The sequence below is a fragment of the Gymnogyps californianus genome, chromosome 7 (assembly GCF_018139145.2).
Source record: "Gymnogyps californianus isolate 813 chromosome 7, ASM1813914v2, whole genome shotgun sequence".
NCBI lineage: Eukaryota > Metazoa > Chordata > Aves > Accipitriformes > Cathartidae > Gymnogyps > Gymnogyps californianus.
Genome location: NC_059477.1, coordinates 31445168 through 31471719, shown reverse-complemented (window position 1 = coordinate 31471719; position 26552 = coordinate 31445168). Strand labels below are relative to the sequence as shown.

Here is a 26552-nt window from a genome sequence, read left to right as displayed (position 1 = left end):
AGGAGCTTACCCACTTACTGCTTGCTGCAGAGCTGTGTTACTGGGATGTGGTCTCTGTGCAGGAGGAAAACTGTGAAGCATTTTACCTTGCATCTGAGATAAGACAGGACCATGAACAGAGTGGGTTACCATGACTCAGCTGATGTACAGTAGCTCATTGGGCTGGGATAACTTGATCAAAGAAAGTACAGCTCCCATACCTGGAGACTGAGGCCCTGCCTCAGCCCTGTTCTGCCAGGTGTTACAGCGATGCTCGGGCCGGGTGTGCATAGTCTGAAAACATAAGGTGGGAGGATGGACTCTACTCTAAATCAGTGAGGCTTAAGAATGAAACCAACAAAGAGAACACAGTCAGTTCTCCTGCAAACTCTCCTCCCTGTCCATTGGGTGCAGAGTTATACCATTTCTGTAATTTTTGTACGATAGCTGAGCCAGGGCAGAGGAACTTCCCTCAGACTATTGCATTTCTCTTTGTAAGGTTGTGGTAAGAGTCTGTGAGATAAAGAACCATGAATATCCAAAGATGGTATTATGTGGAGCTGAGTTAAAGATCCATTCTTAAAATGAGAAAGTCCTTCATTCTGATGAATGATTTCTTCCTTACTATGCCAGTATGTAGCATCCACTTCTGCTCTGACGTGAACAGAGTGAACAATCGTGTTCAGCAGCCAATAAATGCCAGGCCAAAATCAGTCCCGGTATAGTAAGTGGCTGACTTTTGCTTACAAAAAGAAGGTCTGATTCAGAGATTAAGGTCCTGGGAACTGGAACCCACTGATGGATTTTTTTGCATGTTTGCCCACCTCCATCTTCTAAGTGTTACGTTTTGAGGTCTTCCCCAGCTGACTTACTCTCCAGCCACTCCAGAAGAGCTGTGCAACTGGGCTAGTCTGTTGATAGGCACTATGGGTACTTAGTTTAAATGAAACATACAGCTTGAGTTTTACCACATCCCGAAGGATCTGAGATCACTTAAGGGAAATCAATTAAAAATTTGATAAAACATAATGCAATTCCCTTCATCCAAGCCCCCTCCTCTCCCTGCAATGAACTGACTGAATCCTGTGATCATTCCTCATACCTGTCACTGCACACAACAGTGATCTGTAATTTGTATACTGCAGTATGTAGCAGAACTATTTATTGAAGCTTGGCATTATGTTCTTTTGGTATTAGTTATCTGTTTATCAGACATGTTTATCACAGTTTTAATAAATTACCAGTGTTGGAACTTCAGAAATGGCCTCTAGGGTATTAAGGTACTGTGCTTTATTATTAAGAAGTTAGATTTCAATAAGTTATTATTTATAGAGCACTGTAAATGTGCCTTGTCCTCGAGAGACAAAAGCCAATGCTTCAAAAAGGGAATTTAACTTTCCATTTTTAGATTAAGGCAGCAAGTCTTTATGGAGAAGTCCTGGAGGATTAAATAGGGAAGAAATAGCTAAAGTGTTATAGAAATGTTTTTACAGTACATATCATAGAAACCAAAGTTAAACAAGAACCTTTTCATGGATTTTCTGGATCCAGTCTATAGAACTGTCTTTCAAAGATTTTTTTCTTCTAGGTAAGTGCTGTAAGACCTAGGACTTACCAATTTCTTTTAAATGCTGTAGAATTTGCCCAGGAAAAGGTAGATTTACACTGGTGCTATCTTGTGTAGAGACTGCAAAGTATATAGAAAAGTAGAAATAAACTTATGAAACGGATTTGTCATTATCAGCAAGAATCTATGGGTGATATTTGAGAGGTCTGAAATCTGTTCATCAGTATGGATGAAAAGATTGAGGTTGACATCTTGTAGGGGAATGAACTGGCCTCCTGAGCAGCCACTGCGTGAAGGACTTGGTCTGCACCCCAATTTAGCAAAGTCCTTAAGCGTGCAGTTAAGCTAAATTGGTCTGGTAGGGTATGTAAATATGTGCTTTATTTCCATTAAAGTTGGCAGATACTAAATGCAGTGCAGAAACATGGTCCCTCCATGTTCCTCTCTCCCCAGACTTGGAGAAAAGTTTCCATACCTTGCTGTGAAATGAGCTGATCCAAAAAAAATTTGTAAATGTAAATAAGAAATGCAGAGATTTGGGGCTGGTATAAGGAATCCAGGAAGCTGCCTTCAAAGCGAGTCTTTTTTTTCCAGAGGTACATTTCTCTGAACATACTAGTGACTTGTGCAGTTACTGGAAAGGAAGATGTAAATAAATACACAAGGAAAGAAATGACTCTGCCAGCTCACATCTCTAGTGCACAATAACTGTCATATCACAACACCTCCTGCCCTCCTTCCTCATGCATAACTCAGCAAAGGGTGATGTGACTGGCAGACTCTGCTCGGGGTGCCCTGCATGGCACAAGCGGAGAACCAACATCACCTCTTACTCCATGGGCAGACTGAGAAGTCTCTTGTGGGCACTGTGGAGGGTTGATGGAAATGGAAGCTCCTGCTGTTAGCAATCCCTGCAGACCTGAGCCCGGGCCACAAGGTGCTGCTTCTGCTTCTGCTGAGGTTAGCAGGAATCTGAGGAGCTCAGTACCTTTTAGGAAATACTGGGCATCTCACAGAATCCGTCCCTGGTTTTTTTTGCAGTAAGCCTGTACTTGGATTTTTTCATCTCCTTCCAAACATACACAATGTACATTTTTGTATTACACTTTTTCCCCCTAATAGGAGAGAACAACATGATTCTGGGTCTGTCTGCAGGCATGCAAGGCTGCCACTAGCTTGTGCGAAGTACTTATTTAATGGAAGTAAGGTTGGTAACAGATGGATAGGTTTGTAATAAAAGACTTTAGAAATTAAGAACAGGTTTAATTTACCCGATAAATATGCATGTAACCTATTCTCTTCCAGTCTTCACTTTCCAGTTTTAAAGCAATGTTCTGGTTTTGCACAAAAACCTGCAACCTCTGTTGTGCAAGTACAGTGCAGGGATTAGTGTACGCTTGATCTATTAAATTCATATGTGGTGTCTGAAGTAATTGTAAATTGCTGGCCTGAATGTAAAAGCTGGTCCATAGAAGTCGAAGAGATTTTCACATCAGCATTTGAGGATGCACATAACTATTGATAACAGGACTTGCTAGTGATAGGCAGGTACTTTGGATGCCAACACTGGGATGTGCAAGTAATTAAATAAATGTATCTAGAAAGCTTCTCTTAGCAGTGCGTGCTGAATAACTGATTTGACAGCACATGACGAGCTAGAATTTCTAGAGCACTGTTGGTCTGCCGTCTGAACTGGGAGCAAACTGTGATGCTCATAATTTGTTAGAAGAGACATTAACTCTTTCTTTCTGTGTCTGAGCGTGACATTTGAATATTCCAATATGCACTGAGCTTAGCCATTGTGGCCCATTTCTGTTAATTTCTAGTTGGGCAGTGTTGCACCAGGTACATATGGTTGTACACATGACTGCTTCTGCTGTGGTTGTTCTCCTTTAAGTGACTTCCTAAAGATGCAGAAATAACACACAACCCCCTTTTTTTTTTTTTTTAATTGAGAAAACCTGCCTGCATAGAACTCAAGAACAGAAATAGAGATGTGAAGAACCAGGTGTCCATGCAAATAGGCTGAATGGAAGGCACATTTACTTGCATTTTCAGTTCATAGACAAAGTTGCTAGTACTCTCCTGCCTATCTGCACAGATGGCTGGGCAGTCCCGCTCATGGTTTGCATGGCTCTTGTTTTACACAGCAGCTGCGGCCCTGAGCTGGTTGTTCCATTTGTATGGCATATGAATCTGGTGTTCCTCCATTCTGTACATGGGCCATGTGGTTGTAGAGGAGGTCCTCAGAGTGGCTGGGAACACTGTTAGAAACTGCATTTCTTCTGGAAATGCAGGAGGGAAGAGATGCTGGAGAGCTTGTAAGGAGGTAGCATGAGGAGCTGGAGTGCTTTTAGTATGGATGTAAGGGGAGGAATTGCTGATGTCCTGACAGCCTAAAAAAGTGTTTGATCGGTTGCTTAAGCACATGGCAAGTAGGGAAGCAACTAGGAGAAGTACATACTGTCCTGTGTTTGTATGTAGCCTTGCTCCCAAGTTTGTCACATCTTCATCCAGGCTGTTTTCCATGACCCATGCCATGAAAGTTGTTTTATTGCCACATGGGTCCAGTGGTGTCTACTCTACTGCTTTTGACTGACATGTGTAGCAGGAGGTACAAAAATAATCCCAGATGTGTTTTCTGGAGCTGGGAAACTTAAATGTCTCAGACAACTGAGAAAATGAATCATAAATTCAGGATGATGACCCAACTGAGTGACCAAAAACTTCTGGTGGATACAGTTTGTACCTCATCCAAGCGTGCAGAGGCAGCTTTCAGCGACAAAAAGAAATAGTATTAATTTGGTTTATTGAGGGAGATGAGGAAAGGGAGGGGAGGGACCTAAGTCAGTGTGCAAGAAACTGGCTGTTGAGGGGCGTTATGATCAGGTAAGGAGGCAAAAGTACAAAGCATCCCTTACAGTGCTGTAGAGTTATACAAGTGTTAGGTAGGTGTCTGCCTCATTCAGAAACATATGGGTATACACAGATGTACTCCAGAAGAGAGAGATCTTGCTGAAGGTTTCTCTGTCAAATGTCCAGGATGTAGTTTGATACTGGGGCAAAATGAATCTAAGGCAGAGGAAGAAAATTTGATCTGGGAAGGAGGGGCTTGGGTTGGACATACCAGTGAGATGCAGGAAGTAGAGCACCAGCATTACACAGGGAGGTTGCACAGAGAAGCCCAAGACAACAGAGATGACAAGAGTGGGAAATTTTGATCTGAAAAGACAGCTGGTCAGTCAAGTCAAGAAACCAAACAATGCTGGAAAGCTCATATGAAAGCCCCAAGCTCAGAGGTCTGAGCCTGCCTGGGACCTCTTACCAGGTCCAACCCAAAGGCCATGACGACAGATGTGTGCGGGCTCCTGGGAGCCAGCAGAAGGACTGGTCTAGGCTGTAGGTCAGCTGACTGGTGCATGTTCATACCTTGCAGTACAATTATTTAAACACACATTAGCTCCTTGTCTTTGCAATTATATTTTTATTATTGACAACATGTTCTGCTTTGCAGGGTCATGAATGTCTTCTTTGAGTCACTAGAGGCCATTGGAGTTACTCAGCCCTCAAACTAGCTCCTCCCTGTCCCACCAAAGACATGTGTGGGACTTGTAAAACATGCTCTGGATTGCTATATTGCTTAATTATCGTCTTAGTTCTAATGACGTGCACCCTGACTAATGGTGCAGTCACAAACAACATGTTCCTGTAATTTGGGCCATCACCAAGAACTTCTGTTATCACTAGACTCATCAAGGTAGTGCTTCAGAAAGCTGAAGGACAGTGTCGCCTAATAAAAGAAAACATTTAGGCACCAAGAACATAGCTGGAGGGGACCAGTGCTCTGACATGAGCTGTGTTTACAACATGCCTCAGAGCTCTGCGGTGCAGGTGTCTGGCAGGAAGAGCTAGGTGTCCCCTGGGAGGCCAAGTTCTTCTCTGTTGCATTGCTGCAATCCCAGAAGACCCAGAGTATTTGCAGAGAAGCAGCATCGATTGCTGAAGTAACCAACGATTTTTGTTTTCATTTTGTCCTGTCAAACACTGTTAAGGTAAACTGGGCTGTATAATGGAGAGTGCTCTGTTTTTGAAATGGGAAGAAGAGCCACCTAATAAGCTGTCTCTTTTCTGGAATTTTGTTTTTTATTAAGGTTGTCAAAAATTGATCCAAGGTGCAAGGATACTGTGATTAGATTAATATGGGCTAGATTTGGGACTGGGGATCAAAATGCTGCTGCGCAGTTGTTTTGCAGATGTCAAGGGCTCCTGGGAGTCACCAGTCAAAATTCCTTGCTCTCCTGTGATGGCTTATTGACGTGAGCTCTCTCATCCAGTGACATATCCCCTCTCAGGATATGGCTAAATGATCCTTTCCAGCAAGGACTTATCCCAGCTCTCACAAAAACACTTCTGAGGCACAAGCTTTTGGCCTTCAGCCTGGATTGGACTGCAGTGCATGGGAGGTATTTCCCAAGTGACTCCCAGGGAAAGATCTGTTCTGTTCCCTTCCTCCACCAGATCTTTACCTGTGCTCATAAAGCCTTACTTCAAGCCGAACTGAACTGAATGCTCAGCTAATGGAGAAGATACCTTTTTTTTTTGAATGAGGTAGAAATATCCCTTCCCCAAATGTTGTGTATAAATGCATTTCCTAGGTGGTGGTATTTCTTGCGGTTCTGAGTGAATGGCTTCATGGACCTGAGCTGGGGGTGGGAAAATTGGTCCCCTCTTCTTACTGGTCTCCCATCTTTCTCCTGCAAAAAACAGGATTTATCATGTGTCGAGGGGACAATTTCTATGGAAGCCCAGAGTTTAAAAAAATATATTTGCTGCAGTGAGAAGGTTCAAGCAGAGTTCAGATCCGGACTGAACTTTGAAGCCATTTCCTGCGTTGGTAATGGACTGGGGAAAAAAAAGAAATCCTGGCTCTTTTAGGGGAGCTTTGGATCTGTATCTGAACTTTGCGAGCCTGGCCTTTCGCTATGTAACAGAGCTATTTTTCTTGTACTCAGAATGATGTATTATGTATAGTGTGAATGTTTATATGTATTTTCACCTCCAGCTAACAATACCTGCTTGAATTTGTTAGGACTATTTTAAAAAAGTGCTGAAGGGAGGAAAATTGTGGAGAGCACTGAATGGTTGGGTATGCTGCTGAATATTTTAAATCTAAAAGTTCTCTCTAATGCAGCTTTGCTGGTCTTGACTTTTCTTGCGAAGGAAGGAGCCTCTTCACTCCGAAGCAGTCAGTCAGGGCTGATTGGGGATCCCACGTGCTCTCGGCCCCCAGTCAATAGTGCCCTCAGCCCTAATGCGTTTTACTCGACCTCAGGATCTGACCCCACTTGCCTGGCATCACAAATCACCATCCAACCTTTCTCCCCGCTTCCCGTCTCTCCAGGTTTCGCCTGTCAGCTCCCAGTTGTTGTTTTATCCAGCTCACTTTGCTGCAGGATTACTTAGAAGGTGATAATCTTGTGGGTAAATTTAAGGAGACAAGCAGATTTGTGCAAAACTACTGGACTTTGCTGTAGGGAAGGTTTTCATTTTGGTGATGAAAGCTGGCAGTTTTCTACAGCACTGTCCTCTTTGAAAAGAAGGTGATGGCTCAGTGTGTGGGGCTTACGTCTCGGACCTTCCAGCTGAATGATGATCTGAAGTTGTATTTACATGTAAATTAAAGTCTGTCCTCTGTTAACATTCCAGTTGCTTCTGCCTCTGGACTTCTCATCTATTTATCATTTGTGTGCACTGTGAGCACAGTGGGAGCGAGATACATGTTTACCGTCACAATGCTGCTTTTAAATTGGGCTGTGTAAATTGGCTGGAGATACTTGCTCTTGTTTTCGGAGTCTCCAGACATGGTGGTTGGTGGCATTGTCATGTGACTTGTGCATTTTGGTTTCTCAGGCAACAGCATGGGGTTCAGATGAAGACACCAGGAGATCCTGTCAAAGTAAAGGGAAAACAGAGGTAAGTTTTGCTTTGCTACAATGATGCTATGGGTAAATTTATTTGCATCATGTGAAATCCACACAGGGAGCATCTGACACCAGCTTGAGCTTGTAAATTTGCAGCAGTTTAGATCTACCACCACAAGTGTATAAGCACTACCGAGCAAGCCATTTCAAAGCCCCCCTGTCCAAGTTATTAGACTTGCTCTGCATGAAATTTAAAGGCGATTTCACTGCTGGAGAGGACACAATTTGTGACACATCAAGGAGCAGAGTGGTGGCAAGCCAGGGGTAACATCTTGCAGTGGGGTCTGAGGCCGGGCAGGTTGGCTTAGTCTAGGTACCCAGCAGTGAGCCGCTGGCATTCAGCCATGTGGGCTTCAATGCTTCTTTGCAGTCAGAGTTCATCTTTGTATAATTCGCTTGAATGTGGGAATTGAATCTGCTAGCACACTGCAGTCTGTTCAGGTGGAGTATCACAGAGCTTCTTCGGAGGCAGGTGCAGTCTGCTAAACTGCAGTTTAAAGTAAGAATTGCTTGAACCAACGCATGCTGTCCCAGAAGTTCGGAGTTTGCAGGCATTTCCGATCCAAACAAAGGTCCTTTCTGCTCCTCTTCTGAGAAGCTAAAACAAAGCCATCTATCTAAGAGCAGGAAATATTTTAATTTTTCAAATGTGATGTGAATGTACTGTTCAAAAATCTTCAGGCCTCAACTGAGAAGGTGTCCTGTTGTCCTTAATACTACACCACAAAGAGTTCTCAGTCTAAATCAAAGGAGTTGGACAAAGGATAAGAGAGGATAAGCACGATCTTTGCTTAGACATGGACAGTCAAGCAGAGAGTGATTGTGTGGCTGGCCCAAAATGCTGGAATTCTGCCAAGTTCCAGTTCAGTGCTTTAAACACAGGATTATATGATGTTCCGTTTACCATGTTCATTTTATATAATAAACTTTATGTGATTACTGTATTAACTTGTATATACACAAAAAACTAGCTTGAATTTTGCTGGATAGGCAACAATTTGCTTCATATAGCTGTGGAGAACAGGAGTATGGGTATTCTAGAACATCTGTTAGAGTTTCATGTAGGATTTATGTTATGCAGGAAAACACCATGGAGGCAAAATGGGTTGGGCTAGGTGAACACCAAACATGGCCAGCCACGAGAAGAAGAACCCAACAGAAGTTGGACAAAATTAAAAAACTCCAAAACTTAAGACATGAAGAATTTTTGAATTTGTAGTCTTTGTACTTTAAAATGTGTAAAGAAAGGATTTTCCTCTTTTCTTCAATTGTAAAGTTTGTGAGATTTAAATTGTATCCTATTGTTCATGAAGAATTTGAATTTATAACCCAGAATTATTTTGTCAACCCGTGGATAAAGCCATGCATTTGACTGAACAAATTCTAGGATAATTTCAATTTATCTTTTTTACTGTCATGCCAAAAGAAAGCGATGGTCTGCGTATCTTCACTGCTGCTGCCTCCTCACACTGCAAAGAGTTTGCCAAAAATTTCATAAGGATAATGCTCTGAACAGCTGAGTTTATGCTGATTGTGATGAAGAGCTTGAAATTGTTTGGTGGGCATAGCGGCCATGGGTGTGAAGTTCTGAGGAACAATAATTAAGCGGATTGTTAGACGCTTCTTGACATACAATTAATGGCAAACAGAGGTGTTGACTAAGAGTCTGACAAGAAGACATGAAGCTACAAACAAAGGCAGAAGGATTCTGCAGTAGCTAAGTAAACTCAGATCTCCCAAGTCTGTATCTACTCTAACCTGTGCGTCCATGGCTGAGTCCCTCTTGGGGTGAGTCTACACATTCATTGTTTGTTACGCTGCAGAGAAATGACTTAGCGCTAGCTCCAAAAATACTGAGTTTAGCCTAGCCAGCTGGTGAAGTGCCCTACTCCAGCTAAGAAGTCCAGCTGTGACCCAGCATCTCTGCCCTTGGCTGGGTAAATGCAGCGAGGGCAGCACTAATGTGAACATTTCTGATTCTCTGCTGTGCAATGGTGGTACAAGATGCAGAGCTCTGTCTGCCTCAGCTCTGCTTTGTCAAAACTTGACTAATGGCAGTTTTCTACCTAGCACAGATGATTTGATGATAAATATGTTATGGATTGTCAGGCACTTAGATATGTGGTGATAGAGGCTAGAAATAAGGAGGACCTTTGGCTCTTACATTAATTCGCAGTGTAGTTTGCGTAAGTTATATGACTGGTCCATTTTCCTTGCCCATTTAATAATGTATGTATTTTAGGGTGAGGTTTCCAAAGCCACCTAGTGTATTAAAATGCCTTTTTTCCGCTTCATTCTTATGCCTGTTGAGTATCTAAATCAGATTCTTCCTGCTGCTTAGAAAATCTCTTCCTAAAATGCTTAGAGCTTTACCATAAGGAAAATAAGAAGTGCAAGAATAAAAGCCACAAAATGCATATCACAGAAGTATAATTATTACGGCATGATGGTTACTCCACATTTGAGTACCTATTGGCCAGGGAAAAGGGAGATGAGAAATCTGGGTCCCAGATTTAAGGTTAGAAGGTACCATTTCTTCTAACACCTTGTGCAGCTCTGGCCACAAATTTCACCTGCTTATTCCTAAACTGAGCTCAGTAACTTGTATTTGGCTGCTGCACCTTTTTAAGAAAGGCAAAAAGTTTTGAACTGAAGGCCTGAAGCAAATGGGCTGTGTGTTTTGCTGATTTGTTCTAATGGCAGATCACCTTCCCTGTAACTACATGTACTTTATTTCCTCTTTGGATCTGGCTTCAGTTTTGAGTGGCTAGGTCTCATTTTGCCTTTCTCTGCTAGATTAGAGAGCCCTTTAGTTACCAATATTTATTTTTTACAAAGGCACTTACATGCTTTTGTCAAATCAGTACTTAGGCTTTTAGATAAAGTAAAAAGCTGAGTTCTCCAAGCCCCTTTCTCTAAGTCATTTTTCTACTACCCTTGAATATTTTTTGTCTGTTTTCTGCACACTCCAATTTTTCACCTGTATTCCCTTGTCAATCTCTCTAATGCCTGAGTGTGATTAAAACAGTCTTCCTCCTCTGTTCATATACGCAGCAGTTTCATAAGCTCTTCTGCCATACGAGATCATGCCGAATTGCCTAGCCACTGTGACCACTAAATCCTTTTCACAGTTGCTAGTCTTGGGATGTAATCTCCCAGTCAATACATTTTGTTCCTTGCTCTTTAATGCATAATATCTTACAAAAATGTGTTTTGTTTGTTGGGTCCAGCTCAGCAACCATCCTACCATATATCACTATATATATAGTAAGGCATTGGCCTCACTGGTAATTACTATTTTTGTAATCTTTGGGTTATCCACAGCTGTTTATTAAGAAAAATGTTGATACTGGGCTAGTACCACCCCATCTGGGGCCCTGCTAGAATAGCAAGTTTATGAATGGTTTCACTCTGAGGACTTTTTTCAGCCCAGTAATTTATCAGATTTTAATCCATTAATGTATAAGTTCTTGAACCTGATTTTAAAATTAACTCTCCACAATATATCATGTGGTATTAAAACAAACACCTCAGAAAAGTCTCTTTCATTTATGTTATTTTTATCAACTAAAACTTGTGGTTTCCTCAAAGAATTGTACATGCTTTACTTGCCATGTCTCTGGAGATCCATGCTGGCTTCCATGAGTAATCATTCTTATTTTTTCAGCATTTATAAAATGTGTCATGATCAGCACCTTAAAATTGTCCCCTGAAAAACATCCACATTACTGAGAGACAAGGCAGAGAACAAAGTCAGTGTTATGCTGCCTTTCTTTCTGTCTTCCAAATGAAATCACACAGAGGTTGTAGTTAAAATGAGTGATGGATAGAGCAGAAGGGAAAGAGGTGTATTTAATTTCATTAGGAGTTGCTCAGCTTCTAGTTTGTAATTGGTTTGTCTCTGCATAACAGTCCACATCCACCACATCTAAGGAATTTTGCCTGACATGGAAAGTTGTGGCTTTCTAAACATGAGCACTTTGGTCTTTCTCTTGTCTAAGCACAGAATTTTTTGTTAACTTTCCAAAAGCAGCACACCATCATTTCAAAACGTGAAAGGGAACCATTTGTGAAAATGGCAGTGAGAATGGCAGCTCTTACGTGCTGTCCTAAGAGCTTTGTGTAGCCAGGAGAAAGATGACACACTAATAACACTTTTGGAGCAAGAAAGAACCAAGAGAAACGTCTGATAGGCATCCAGCTACCGGTTGTCCCACCGTATTGTCACTATAGTTTCTTCCTTTTCTTGTATGATGTCCTGATGCTGGGGGGTCTTATGATTCACACAAGGTTACAGGGAAATCCTAGGCCAAGGCTTCAGCCCAACTAAATGGGTTTGGTGCAGAAATTGCTGAGCTAATGGAGGAATCAGCTGTTTCAGGCCTTCAAGTGGCTCTGTGTTACACAGAGGATGTGCCCTCTGGTTATCTAGCGGAGCTGGGAATCTCCACGCCACTTACAAATAATAGGCATCCAGGTAGGACAGGCACCATATAATCACTAGGCAAATAGAAATAACTGGGAGGCGGTCAGATATTTTTTGCCCCTTTGTAACTGTTCCTAGAGATCTGAACCTACATTCCTAGTACTTCTGCTAAGCTATCAATGCAGAATCAGCCCCCAAATTTGATTTGAAGTCCATTAAAGAAAACTTGGCTGGAAAAATCATTAGCAATTCTCTTTGCTATCTATTGCACTCAAAGGAGAAAGACAGCTTGGTCAGGGCATTGGCTTAAAGTGATTAATAGAATTGTTTGTCCAAAGAAATAAATATAGATATCTGAAAGCGTGTTAATAACAGTGCTCGACAACATGTTAGGTCTTGATTATTTTTAACAAATTGGGATGAACTGCAACAGATAAATTAAATGTTTGCTGCACTCTAAAATGTCGTTGAAGGGGTAACATGGAGTTCTGCTGGCTGATTCTCTGAACTCCAGGTTGTACTCCAGGAGTTTGTGTTTCTTTACTGAGGATGGCAGATCATCTGAAACAGCTATTTTTCTCATACAGTGTGCAACTGTGTTTTTAATCTATGATTAAAATATATCAGCATGTGATGAAATAGTGTTAGCCTAAAAAAAAAAAAAGAATTAAAAAGGAGATCTCTGAGAACAGGGCTTGAGTGGTTTATTCAAAGTAAAAGGCCAATTAATGTAGTGCCTATATATGGTTAAGCTTTCAAAGAAAAATACATCTGTACAATGAGATTAAGGGCTTATAACATTTCAGCACTCCAGTGTTCAGAGATGACAGAAGAAACGACTCAAGAAGCACCTTCAGCTGGCTTATTCGCAGCATCCTGAAAATGTCTTTTAGAGTTTTACCTCAAACCGAAGCCAGCAGGAGTTCAGCCCCTCCATTTGCTGATCTGTCCACACGAATGAAGGGAGTAACAAGCATCACTCTTGGTTCTCGGGTCTGAAATGTGCTTTCAAAGCAGCCTGACATCTCTATGAGCTAGAAAGAGGCCTGGTCCTGTCCACAGTCATGGACATTACAGCATTCACAGACAGACACATTTAAATCTAAATGCTGCAAAAAATGAAATAAATGAGGATAGGCTTAAACTGGGGGGGGGGGGGGGCTTCAGTGAAGTTTATTCTCTTAGTGACAGTGAGACCTTGTGCCCTGTAGGGTTGAGCATTAGTCATGTACTGTTCCTTTCTAGGAAAACAAGGGTCATTAGACTGTAGAAAAGTGATATCTGCTCAATTTAAGGCCTTACCTCAAAAAAGGGACCAGTACCAGGTAATTTTGAGGAAGGAGCAAGAACCCCAAAATGGGTAACAGGCAATTCATAGGAAAATCGGAGATATGCTTAATGCTCTGGCAGTGAGCCACAGGTTTTTATCAGCTCTGCCATATATTTAATAATAATCCCAACTAATATAACTGGGTTATTCTCATTAACCATATAAATACCCAGTCTTCCCCCTTTATTTAAATCCTTAATCTCTTGATCCCAATAATATCTTCTGGTGATGAGATTTGCAGACTGATCACACACAGATTTAACTGTCTGCTCCATAATGTGAGAGCAGGATCCAAATATTGTCTTGTCTGGACAGAGTTGGTTTCAAGCTTGCCAGATTTTCCGGCTATATTAAAGCCTGTCTGAATTTTGCCTCCTGCACGCCTAGAACTTTCCAGCCACATGCAAGAAACTCTATTAAATAGCTCCTATTTTCTGTAGGGGTTTGTGAGATCATTTTACTAACCAGTTGCCTCAGCTACGAATTATTGCAGAGAGCAGTGTGTGAATGACTTTTCAGAGCAAATCCAGGCTGGTTTAAGGAACACAGGGAGGAGGCTGTTTCTTGCAAGTTATTTTGAGAATACAGTAAAAGTGGATCTAATGTAAATCTCACTGACAGTGTCTTGAGAAAAATCCTGCAAGCTGGAGCATTTAAGTGGTTTGGTTTCTTCTTTGCTTTTGTTGGAGGTTTTCATAGACTGACATGACTGGCAATGGGTACAGCAGTAAGAAGTACGAGATGAGCACAGTATTCCTCTTTGGGCCAGGCAGGTTAGAGAGATATGGTCTGGTAGTTAGACCTTCAGGATCTCCTCTGACTCAGTGTGTCACCATAGCAAGCCCTTTAGCACCTGCATGTTTCAATTCACCCAGCTGAGAGAACAGAGCAGATAGATAATGTACATCTGTTTCAGAACATTCCTTTAAGCTGTATAAATTGCTTTGAGACCGGTGTATGAAATGTACATGTTATCATTGCTCTTCCTCCAGGAGCATGGAGCGCTGTTACCATCATCAGTAACACAGGTCCAGGGAAAACGCCTACTTGGTTAATTCATAGGAAGAACTACTGTTGGATATGGCCCACACCTAGTAGCATCGTTATTTAAGCAGAGTAGAAACCATCCACTAGTCACCCCAGTTTCTGCCTCTTACGGCCAATGAAACAGTTAGTGGGCTTGGTGCATCCAGTTCCCTCAAAAGTATCGGCTGTCAAATGTTTCCAATCTAACACCTCATGCATACTGACTGTGCTCTTTTGCTCTTTGCTGCCACAGTTGGGAATGGGCTGGAAGTCACAGATTAAATATTCTGGTGCAGGTTCAGACAGCAGCAGATGTATTTGCTCAGTATGGTTTCTCCTCTGTTTCGGTAAATAACTTCTGCTTTGTACTGAATGGGTACAAATAAAATCGTGCTTAATTAGGCTAAAATAATACAATATTTTACCAGCTTCCAGCATCTTTAACAAGCCAGGCTATTGCGCCTTGCAGTGAAGTGTGCAACAAATGCATCACTGCCAGTAGACTCCAGAAGACCATCCAGCACATGACCTCTCAGAGAAATTCTTTTTTGTGTGCTATCTTCTCAGCTGGGAAGATTTTTATAAAAATTTAAGTTTGTTAATCTGTAATATAGTTCTGTGCAAAGAAGAGAATTCTGCAAATAATATATTGAAGTACCTAGGCAGGAAAGGGTCCAGCAACATAAATGGTATTAGCTGGTTTAGGTCAGAAGCTATGCTCAAAAGGCACAAAGCAGAGAAAGGTGGAAGTGGATGGGGAGCAGATGAGTACTCGCTTATTGTGTGAAATTTGGGTACTGAGCTGCATTCTGGGTTAGATGCCAAATCAATCATATTCTGAAAACAAAACCCTGTTGGGAGAGGAGCCCATACCTTTTTTAATAGCATTCCCTCAAGAATTTCTAGTACTTTGCAGTTAAATATGTAGTGGTCTTAATATTATGTGGGATTGAATAACTGTGCTCTAGAGAAAGAGGAATTACTTAAGCCACTCATGAAATGCAGACATCTCTAGGGCAGGGAATAACTAACAAGGTTCACAGCACCACGTAACAATGACAGGAGAGGGCAGAGAGGCTGGCAAGCCCTTCATCTTGTTAAAGGAAGCGATGAGACCTCTATTCTCAACACACAGCAGGTGGGACAGTGTTTCTCAAGGTCCTATTTGATAGACTGATGCACAGTCACCATGACTGATCTGCTTCTGAAATAAGAAGTGCTGAATCGACCCAGCTATGAATTTAAGCTCTCATTTTTGGGTGCCAAGCATTATGTATCTGATCCCTGATGCCCCTGCTGAGACTCAAGACTGGCAGCATCTGCTCTATGGCACTCTGTAGCCTCTGCCCAGGCTGGGCGAGTGCTCCTGGGCTGGCTCTGGAGTGCGGTCCCTGTCATCTTCTCCATTCAAAAGCAAGCCCCACATGTCATGTCCATGCAGTCACTTGTCTGCAGCTAATGCTGGTGGATTTCTGCTAAATACCATCCTTCAACGAGTTGATTTCCATACAGCAAATGAAAGGAGATAGCACATAATCCAGCTAAGCAAGCCTCTTCCTTTCCAGATGATAGGGAGTGTTTTTACACTGCTGAATCTTGCAAATGAAGTCTTCAGGGAAATGATCAACAGTGTGGAGCACTGTAAGACAGGGAAGCTCGCAGAGTGATTGCTGCTTACAGAAGGAGAAGCGGTGTTCGCAGCTGTAGGCTCAGCTTAGTGGCAAATTATGATCTATTGGAGGCAGGAAAGCAAAGCAGCCAGGATAACCCAGCCGAGGTTGTTATTTTTTAACAAGTTTCCTTTTCTGTTTACAGTAGAATAAAATAGACTTTCTTCACTTGGAGTCCTATGGGTGCCAGTCATTAGCCTTTGCTCATATCCTTTCCTCTGAGGTGGGCCCAGAGCCCAGGGCAGGCAGGCTGGTGCCAGGCTCACTGTACATCTCTCATCGGGGCTGTTTGGATGAACCGTGGGGCAGGCGGCTCTCGAGCCTCTTGCACTGCCTGTGGGAGTTGCACGCTAGTCTTGCACCTCCCTTTCCCTGCGTGTACTGTTAGAAAGTCCCTGCCTTATGTGGCCTCTTCCTCCTCCACTGCTTAACTCCCCGGAGATGCTCAGTTAGCCTGATCTGCAGTCCACAGGTCTCTGGATACGAGGCTGTGGGGAGAAAGACACTGCGGCTCTCTCCGACAGCATGGAGATTTTCTGAAAAAAGCCAACTGCAGCCTTGTGCTGCCACCTCTACCCCAGCATGGGACGACAGGAGCCCCACACCTTTGGGGACTGGCATGTGGAGGGAGTTGCCTATTTGTACCAGCAAGTGGTCGTGCAGCTGAGAAGAGGGGATTTGGTATTTCTTACTGGCCTGGCCTGAAAGAGAAACTCGTTCTACCATGGAAAATCCTGAGCGCACAACCCCTGTGGGAGGCAGGAAGTAACAGCCTGTTCAAGCACGAGATTCTCCTGACCAGCCTGGTCTATTAAAGAGAAGTTCCTGCTGTTTTTCTGCTGGCACTGGTGTGAATTATAGTGCAGACGGACCCGCTGTCCTTCACTGGAGTTTGTGTCTGGGTAATGTTTTCAGAGCTGCAGCATTACTGGGAAAAATAGGTCAGAAGTATCATCATGAAAAGAGGGAGGATTCCTTTTCCAGTCTAAGCAGAGCACAGAAAGAGGTACTTGTGTAGCTAATACAGAGTCAACCTGATGGATAACATCCTATCCAGGGACTGTGCAGGGCTATGATTAGAGAAATAACCAGCAAATTGGGCTTGCTCACTTAGACTGCTAGCTCCCTACAGCTGTGCACTGCTTGACGCAACAAACCTCAGTCCGAGTTAGAGCTAAGGAAGGTATATTCCAGCTGCGATACAGGTAATTTTTTTTAATGTAATAAATAACCCCACAGTCTCCTTTTCAAAAATCCTTTGTCTCTGTCTTGTGTCCCTATAGGAAGAGTGCCAGAACTATGTCCGAGTGCTGATTGTTTATGGCAAGAAGGTTTTTACCTGTGGTACCAATGCCTTTTCACCTGTGTGTTCCAGTCGACAGGTCTGTTCTGCCTCTTTTACAGTGATGGAGAGGGCTGGATACGTGGTCTGGGGAAGGCCAGTCATTTGGCAGGGCATCATGGCTGCAGAGAATATGTTCCAAATGTAGCTGATCTGAAATTATTTTGGTTTTCTTCTTTGGGTCCTTTTGGCTGCTTTGGGGCAGTGGGTGTATCTGCAGGTGGGGAGCAAAAAACTCGTGTTATGGGCAAGCTGGATCTGACAAAGTGCTGCTCGTGTCAACCTTGGGTATGCTGCTGAAAACGGGGAAAATAATAGACAAGCTTAGCTGTGAATACCTCCTGAGCTGAATACTTACATGTTTCCTTAAAATAAATGGCAAAACTCCCTTTGACTTCAAGGGAGGCAGGAGCAGGTCCAGAGCAATGTTTATTTTTACATTTTTTAATGCCAGTATGCATTCAGGAGGTGTCTATGGAAGATTAGAAACCTGTGCTAGCAGCAGGAGCACCTGATTACACTAAGTGCGTTGGGGCCTACAGGCTTTATTGGCTGGGGAATTACCCTTCTTACAAAGCAATAGGATCAGTGAGGCTCAGACACAACTTCTTACGTTGGCAAACGATGGATGTAAAGATCAATTTACAGTCATTGCTGACATTACATTCTTATTACACTGGCAAACGATGGATGTAAAGATCAATTTACAGTCATCGCTGACATTACATTCTTACAGCTGCCTGTTTTTTTAAAATCAGCATTTTGCTTGTAGGTACTCGTGGGCAGACTGAATTCTATATACCAGTAAGAAAGCCAGATGCTCTTTAAATTCTCTCCTCTCTCCTTTTAAATACAGGTAGGAAATCTTAGCAAAATCATTGACAGAATTAATGGAGTGGCTCGGTGTCCGTACGACCCTCAACATAACTCGACAGCTGTGATTACATCACGAGGAGAACTCTATGCTGCAACTGTAATTGATTTCTCTGGACGGGATCCTGCTATTTACCGCAGCCTTGGAAATGTTCCCCCACTTAGGACAGCACAATACAACTCCAAATGGCTCAATGGTAAAGTCACGTGGGTCATATCTGAGCAAGAGGTGTATTAAAGTCAGCTTGACAGGCTTGTAAATCTTTCCCTCTGTTTTCATATTGAGATCCAGAGTTTCGATGAGGAAGGGCTTCCGGTGCAATAATTGATGCAGCTTAGAAGACATTTAAAAATAGCCTGGAAGTATTTCAGAGAAGTTGATTTAGAATGTAGAAAGTGGATCTTACAGGCTACTTAACCTACATATGGGTCTCTGTCTTGTGAGATGACCAAATACATGATTTTAACAAAACCACTCAAAGATTTGAAGATCAAAACCAACTTCAAGCATCATATTGTTGACTCAGTTCTGCAGTGTTAAGGACCCTCTACTTCCACTGACTCACCTGAAGATGGTTGGTTTCAGTGCAAGATCAGTCTGAAAATGAGAAATTTCACAGCACGTTATGTTCCATGTGAACCCATGCTGTTGTGGATTTATAGTTATTAAAAGCAGCTGTTACCCCAGTGTGATAATACCCTGCATCAAGCAAGCTATAGAATTTCAACCAGTAACTCCTGCACTGAGTCCACACCTTCTGACTGGGGCAAAGCACATCTTGTCTGAGCAGACTGCAGTGATGGAGACCCCAATATTCCCCCTCTCTCCTTTGACCCAGGTAAGTTGACAAGATATTCAGAATCTTTCTATTGGATTTCAGGACCTTTCAATCAAAGATACAAGCAGTGGGACTGTGCACTCTCTGGAGCTTAACAAGACTGAACTAGGCTTCTGCAGGCATATTGAGGTCAGTACGGAGATCCAGATTTTTAGGAGAAGGATGTCATCAGGCAAGACTGTGAATTAGGACCAAGAAGCAGCATAACCCGTATACACTCATTAGAAATATGTGCCTCTTGTCTGCACATGAATGAAGAATTCACAAGGAAGCCCCATTGGAACATGGGAGCTTAAGGAAAGACAAACAGAAACTGAGTTTCTAGTCTGTGATTGGAAAAACTAACATGACTCTTGGATTTATAACCTTGCGCAGCGTTGGTGACATTGGAGTAATTTCATCCTGTTCTGGCAACTTTTCAACAAGAAACAGAAAACTTGAAAATTATTCAGAGAAGAGCCATGGAGTGACTTGAAGCTTGGAAAGCCTGCCTCACAGTGAGAGACTTAAGGAGCTCAATTTATTTATCTTTCTGAAAAGGAGATAAAAGGTGTTTTGTTCATGATATGGAAGTAGTTACATCAAGAGAAGATTTCTGGCAGGATAAAGTTCTTTAATCTAGCAGACAAGTCATGACAAGAGCCTGTGATTGGAGGCTGAAACCAGATAATGTCAAATGGAAAAAGAAGTACAGGTTGCAGCTGGGGCAATCTTTAGTCATTTGAACAAGTCACTGAGGAAAGTGATGGATGTAAAGCCATGTGACATTGTCCAGTAAGATCAGATCTCCTTCAAAAGATGTGGTCTAATTCACTGGTTAGTTACAGGATCTGATGGTGGAATTACAGGCTGAAATTCACTGGTTTGTGTTAGACAGAAGGTCAGATTGGTGATCACAACAGTCCCTTTAAAGTTCACTGTTTGTTTGAAGGAGAAAGTTTGATGGGAGATGCTTTGCAGTGCCCTCCCCTCTGTACCATCTTCTGCCTCCCAAACCTGCCTTGCAGCAGCATCAGCCTGCCTTCCTCTCCCTCCGCTACGACTCTGTTCTCCTTTCACTCCTGGGCTGCAGCATTAAAGAAATTCTGTACTTTCCTTTTTTCTTCTTCCTTTGAGCATTACTCAGAAATGAACATTGTAAAAGCACCCTATAAAACCAACTGAGGGTTTTTTGTTTAGTCAAATATTATTCATTGGCCAATCTTTTCCCTTTGCCAAAGAAACTGTTGGGATAAAAGACCGTACACTTTAAGGTTTTGTTAAATACCCAGTTAAAATATTCACTACAAAACCAATTCCAGGTTCTTTTCAATTCTTGTGAAAATAATAACAATAATTCTAGGAGAAAAATAATTAAGGAGAGCTTGCTTCAATACTGTCAGCCTGTGGCATGGTTTTGTTTTACGGGCCTAAGATAATCTTTTGTGCCTAGAAACTGGAAAGGCTTCGTGATAAAAGCCAGATGTTATTGCGCTAGGAGAGTAGGTTGAATGCTTCAGTGCAGCAGTCTGGGGAATCGGGCAGATGCATGCAGCGTATTTAACACATCATAAGGCGCACTTCAGAAGTGAATAGGTGAAGGTACCCAATGGGAAGGCTTTACGTTGTAAAATGAGTATAGGTACAGAGAATAATCATGCATATGCAAAGTGTTGAACTCTGCTTTCACTGAAATCAGTAGCAGCTTTGCCAATAAAGTGGGAAAACAATGGGGTCTTTCCAAGATCTGAAAAATGGAACTAGAGCTGTATCCCCATATATCGTTATTCCCATCTACTGTTTTTATGTCCTCTGCTGACTCCAAACTCCCTGTGGTCCCAGCTTTGACAGCCTGCGTAAGGGGAGCTGGCAGCACAATGCATTGAGCAAGTCAGTGAGCACGGATTGATTTCTGACCTGTATAAATCTCTTCAAATGTTTGTTTTTCAGAGCCTAACTTTATTGCTGCCTATGACATCGGTTTGTTCACCTACTTCTTCTTTCGTGAGAATGCAGTAGAACATGACTGTGGGAAAACAGTGTATTCTCGTGTGGCAAGGGTTTGCAAAAATGATATCGGAGGGAGATTTTTGCTGGAGGACACATGGACGACTTTCATGAAGGCCAGGCTGAACTGCTCCCGTGCTGGAGAAATCCCTTTCTATTATAACGAATTGCAAAGCACCTTCTACCTTCCCGAGCAAGATCTGATCTATGGCGTCTTCACTACTAATGTGTAAGTTGCGCTGGTTTTACTGCCCTTCTATCCCCAGCAGTCTGAGACTGACAATATCCTGATTTCTTAGACAGTCTGAGCAATCATTTTTGAAAGATCCTTTGGTTAACATGAAGGAATACATACGTCTGTGTTATCCATTATGGCAACATAGACTTTAGGACAATGTTTTTAATCCATGGTTCATAGAGTCCTGGAGTCCATAAAAGGTGACTGTGCAGTTCTAGGGTAACTTAATTTGATACAAACCTGGGCTGTGACAGACTTCTGACTTTTTGTAGTGGCGATGTTACTTGTATAGTTCAGAGAGCTGGTCTAAAAATGACCCAACAGAAGAACGTAATTAATTTTCAGTCAGGCTAGCTGCCTGGACAATCTGACACAATTGTGTGAACATTGGGGCTGGCCCATGAGATGGACACATACCTGTGCTTGGGAGAGAAGGACTGGAAGGAGGAGAATGAGGCAGCTGGGATCACAACAGCCTAGACTGAAATCAACATAAACTGCTGTTGAACAACAATTTATAGAAGCAAAGTCATGCGGGCTACACAGCATTTGACATTTCCAAGGGGGACTGTACCTCTGCTACAGACTATTTCAGGTCTGCAAATCAAAAGCAGCATTGGAACTCCAAGGGGAAGGCATGATTTCTGAAACTTCATAATCACCTCTTTTTGGCTTGATATTGAAAAAACTTGTAATTGGAATGATTTAGTGTAGCTGTGAAAGCAGAAAGGAGAAGAGGAGTTAGTTAATTAAAAAATATATTAAAAAACTCATAATGTATATTTTTATGTCAGGAAAACTCAAATAACTTTTTCTCTGAAGCCCGAGGCTAGGATGATAAGTTTCAAGCTATAACCAGTCTGTGTGGTATTGATTTTCAATAATACATGTTCTCCAGGGGGGTGTTATCCTGATGTGTAAACTAGAGAATGAAAATCTGAGTTAGTTACTCCACACGACAAACACTCCAAGTGCCTTCCTCATGCTGGGTAGCCAACTTCTTTGGAGATTTTGTGTGCAATGGGGTACTGTTCAATATGAATAAGGGTCTGTTCCCAAGAAGCCCACAGCAAACCAAAGAAGTGAAGCCCCACTGAAGTACAGGTCTTCCTGTTTTAATGTGTCACTTGCTGGTGTGACAGGGCTTGAACTTAAGCCCTTGAAGTCGCAAAGCATCAGCCCCAGCTTCGTGAGCTAAAGCACTGTTGGGAGTTTCACTGAGAGTCAACAGAGCCCAAATGTTATTCCCGTTCTGTAAATGCCAAGAAGTCGGTCAGTGTTTGGCCACCCTGATCCATCTTCCATGTTTTGTTTCTGCACTACCATTGCCAACGTCAACCAAAAGTGAGCCAGTGGAGAAGCAACTCGAAAAAATATACATGATTGAGCACTGCACCTTGACTGTGGACTTCGGGGAAAATCTGTCCTGGGACTGAAAGGAGCATGAGTCGTTCTCTAAAAGCATGTAGAGGATGTTAGCCAAACTTCTTGAACATTAAAGGGAAACCTGGCTACTGCTTTGGGCATTTGAGATGATACTTCTCTCTTTTTTTTTTTTTTTTAATCAGAGAGGACTTCTATGCCCATAGTGATAATGTTTTATCTATCCATTTGTCCATTCGTCTAGCCAAGAACAGAAGTTGGAAATGAGAAAATTATTAATAACTGTATTTTATTTATCAAATCGGTATAGTTTTTGGACTATAAGGGGGGAGACATAGGCTAGCTGTGGTTGGAACAGTTGTCTTCTGAGTCTGTCTCCCAGGTTTAACGTGAGACGTGATGAGTGTTACCCATCTCCTTTGGGTTACACTTAAGTCACTCCATACATTACGGGTGTACGTTCTCTCTTGTATCTTCTGAGGACAATATAATATGTAACATTTGTGTAATTGAAGAAATGAGTTATTGATAATAGCTGAAGTTAGATCAAGTAGCATTTTGGGTCTACAACATGATGTTCTTTTGAGAGTTCAAAGAGAAAATGTTCCAATTTGTCATCCGACTAGAGAAATAATGGTAATTATTCTTTTAACTTCCACTGGGACTTATGTCATGCTGCATGAGCTCTGCATACCAAAGAGGGTTGATGTATGCTCCAGTCTGAGTTTCTTTATAATAGAATACCAATGCATCACAAAACTATGATTTTTTTGTTTAAAGGTATTTTTATTTTGGAAGGTTCATGTTTAATGCATTTAGGGTCATCTTATAACAAAGCGGTATTAGTGGTTGTGCTAACACCCACATATAGATTTATTGCTTCATGTTATGTTATACCCAGCTGAATCAGTGGGAAAGAGAGCTTTTGGGGGAAGCTGCTGATAAAATATTTAAGATGTTCTTATTAAAATTTTTCTGGGAGGTAATAGAGACAATGTTAAAACCTCCTTGAACTTAACCCATTCTCTAAACCACCTAGTTAATCACAGGAAGTAGGAGGTGGGAATAAAGGAAGTTACACTTCACACCAGGACAACACAGGGGCCAGCTGCACAAGTTGATGTCACTGGCTTGAGACTGGGATCAAACTTTTCATAGGGAGGGATGGGAAACATGCCAGGCCACAAATGGAAAGGAAAATGGGCCACACATTTAATGGAAAACCTCTTTCCTTTCTCCTCTCTAGCAAAGGGAAAGGGCTAAACTGCGGAGTCCTTAGCAGGGCCCTAAAAATATCTTTTTTTTTTTTAAGTATTTTTGTTAGACTAGCGGGGTTTTATTCTTTCTTTTCCTTTTTCATTTTCTTTCTCATTCTCTTTTTTTTTTCCCATGTGTGCCTCAAGGCATTTACTTGTCATCCATCATTACCTTTGTCTTAAGAGCTGCCGTCTGTGAGCATGCACTGCGTCAGCAGTGTTCAGACAAAAGTGGAGAAAGGTTCGCCCGGCGTTGCTTTGACATGTTCAAAGTGAGCTACTCCATCACTCTGGGGATGGAAGGGGCAGGGGCAGGAGCAGAGAATGGGAAGGCAAAGCAATAAGTTCTTCCTAATGTTGTATTGCTCAGAAGAAATATGCTCTGAAAGAATCTGTTCTTCTGCTTTCCAGCCTGGGATTGTGGAGCAAGGCTTTTTTTTGTGCAAGAGAGTGTAATTATTGGTTTAGTAAAAAAAAAGTGTCCTTTTCAGAGAATTCAAATTACTTTAATTAGCGGAAAGATACATACAGCAGGGCTTGAGTTATTTAAAGGGCACCGTGACGAGTCAGTCTCTTGTGCTAGCCCTATTTTTAGTTTCATTCTGATATCTTTTTCTCTAAACGTTGTTCTTTTCCTTTGAAAAAAAAAAAGCAAGGGGGAAGGGGAGAGCTGGGAGCAGGTTTGAATTTCAGGTTGCCACTTAGCACATGTCCCTCTTTGGGCCAGCTTCCCTGAGGTGCCCTTACCATCTGGGAAGCACCCTCCAACCCTCTTGAGGCAAAAGGAGCTGAGCCTGCTCAGGACCTTGCAGAAATGGGTCCTCCATGGCTGAAATGGGACAGCGAAGGCCGACTGATCTGTGTGCGAGTCTGACAGCAGCGGAGCATCCCTAAAACAAATCCCCTTCCAAAGAGTCCTTCCTACAGTGGCATTTCCCTAGCCGTGCCTTCCCTGGCTGGTGCGTGCGTGGTGAACAGTCTGCCCAAGACAGATGCTATTCCCAGCTGGGAACACAAAGAAGTGAACTGTGATCATTGAAAACAGAGGCTTTCACGTATTAGCAAGACCTTTTCGTGTGCTGAGCTGCTGTAACAATCAGCCTGGTTTGCACTGTCACCCTTTCCCTTCCTCTGCATGCATATGCATGCATGTGTGTATTTTTTTAAATATATATATATATACACAAAATATTAGGGGATATATTTTATAGCTGAAGATTTCAGGAGCCTGTAGAAACAGAATTTCACCTTGAGAAATACCAAGAGATTAAAAATTAGGTTGTTTGTAATCAATAAAGATAGATGGGTTGTTAAAAAAATAAAAATAAAACCAGACACAAATAATCCATGCAAATTAAACTGTATTCACCTTTCTTGTCAGAACTGCTTCCATGGCCCTTAAATCACAGACATTTTAAAACCAAGCCTAAAATTCATTCTCAAAATTGTCATGCAAGCCATCTGCATTTTACAATTTATTTATTTATTTTTACTCCCTGTGAGATTGGTATCACTGTACATCTACCTAGCAATTTACATGTATTTTATTTGAGTGGAGTTTGATGTCTGTTATGATGAAAATGTCAATGTTCTAATGATTAAATTGATTTTTTTCTCCTCTTTTCCAGAAACAGCATAGCTGCCTCAGCAGTGTGTGCCTTCAATCTGAGTGCCATTACTCAGGCATTTAATGGCCCTTTCCGTTACCAAGAAAACCCAAGATCAGCCTGGCTGCCAACGTTAAACCCTATCCCTAATTTCCAGGTAATGCTGCTGCCTTCAGTTTACTCCAGTCCCTTTTATGTTGTGTCACTGCAATGGGTTGATTTGTGTGGGGCTCATTTTTCCAGGTAGACCCATGGTGCAGATAAATTGTATTTCTCCACATTTATGAGTGTTTTAGTCTGGGGAGGTCCTTGCCACATGTTATTGAGACCGTGGGATGCATGGCAAAAATTGAATGGTTTTACCGATAATAAGAATGTTCAGATTTTTTATAATAATGAATAATTTAAATCTCTGTTACGGTCATCACTGACACATGAACTCTGAGAATGTGGTGCTCACAAGGGGACATAGACACACGTCCCCACCGAAACTGGGAAGGATTGAAAGCTGAAGCTGGACAAAGTCAAACTAGAATGGAGACAACCTATATTTTTAAACAAGAAGGGTAATTAATGACTGTGACTGTGTAAGGATGTGATGAATTTTCCATCACTTGATAGGGCTCCTAAAGCTACCAGTGTTTCAGTGCAAGGTGGATGTCTTTCCAAGATACTGTAGCTCAGCCAGAAGTTATGGACATGTTGCAGCAGTAACTGGTGGAAGAAGATGCATGAGGATGGTCACAGTGGTTCCTTCTCACCTTAAACCTCTTTGGTTTTATGAATGAGCAGCTTTCCAGGATTATCAGTTAAGGCCAATTTGAAAATTATAGAACAATATTTCAGTCGCTTTATGCCTGGATTCAGTCAGTGTGGTGCAGAGTATGCGTGTGACAGCCCCAGCAAACTTGAGTCTTCTGAAGCACGAGCCCATTTTACAGCTCAGTCCTTTCCCACCTGGGGAATGCTAGGGAGGATGGACTTGTCTTCCTGTCCTTCCTTCCCCATGGTGAATCCTTTCAGCCCAATTGTGTGAATCTGGCTCTCCT

The 26552-nt window shown here is 42.1% G+C and overlaps 1 protein-coding gene across 1 annotated transcript in view; it reads left to right on the top strand.

Moving 5' to 3' along the window:
• The window catches only part of SEMA5B (semaphorin 5B), a 132576-nt gene that overhangs the window by 46959 nt on the left and 59065 nt on the right, over positions 1–26552 (top strand). The window contains 5 exon segments of the mRNA XM_050899525.1: positions 7457–7519; positions 17263–17361; positions 18178–18391; positions 20963–21248; positions 25525–25660. Coding sequence (XP_050755482.1) covers positions 7457–7519; positions 17263–17361; positions 18178–18391; positions 20963–21248; positions 25525–25660 — 798 coding nt within the window.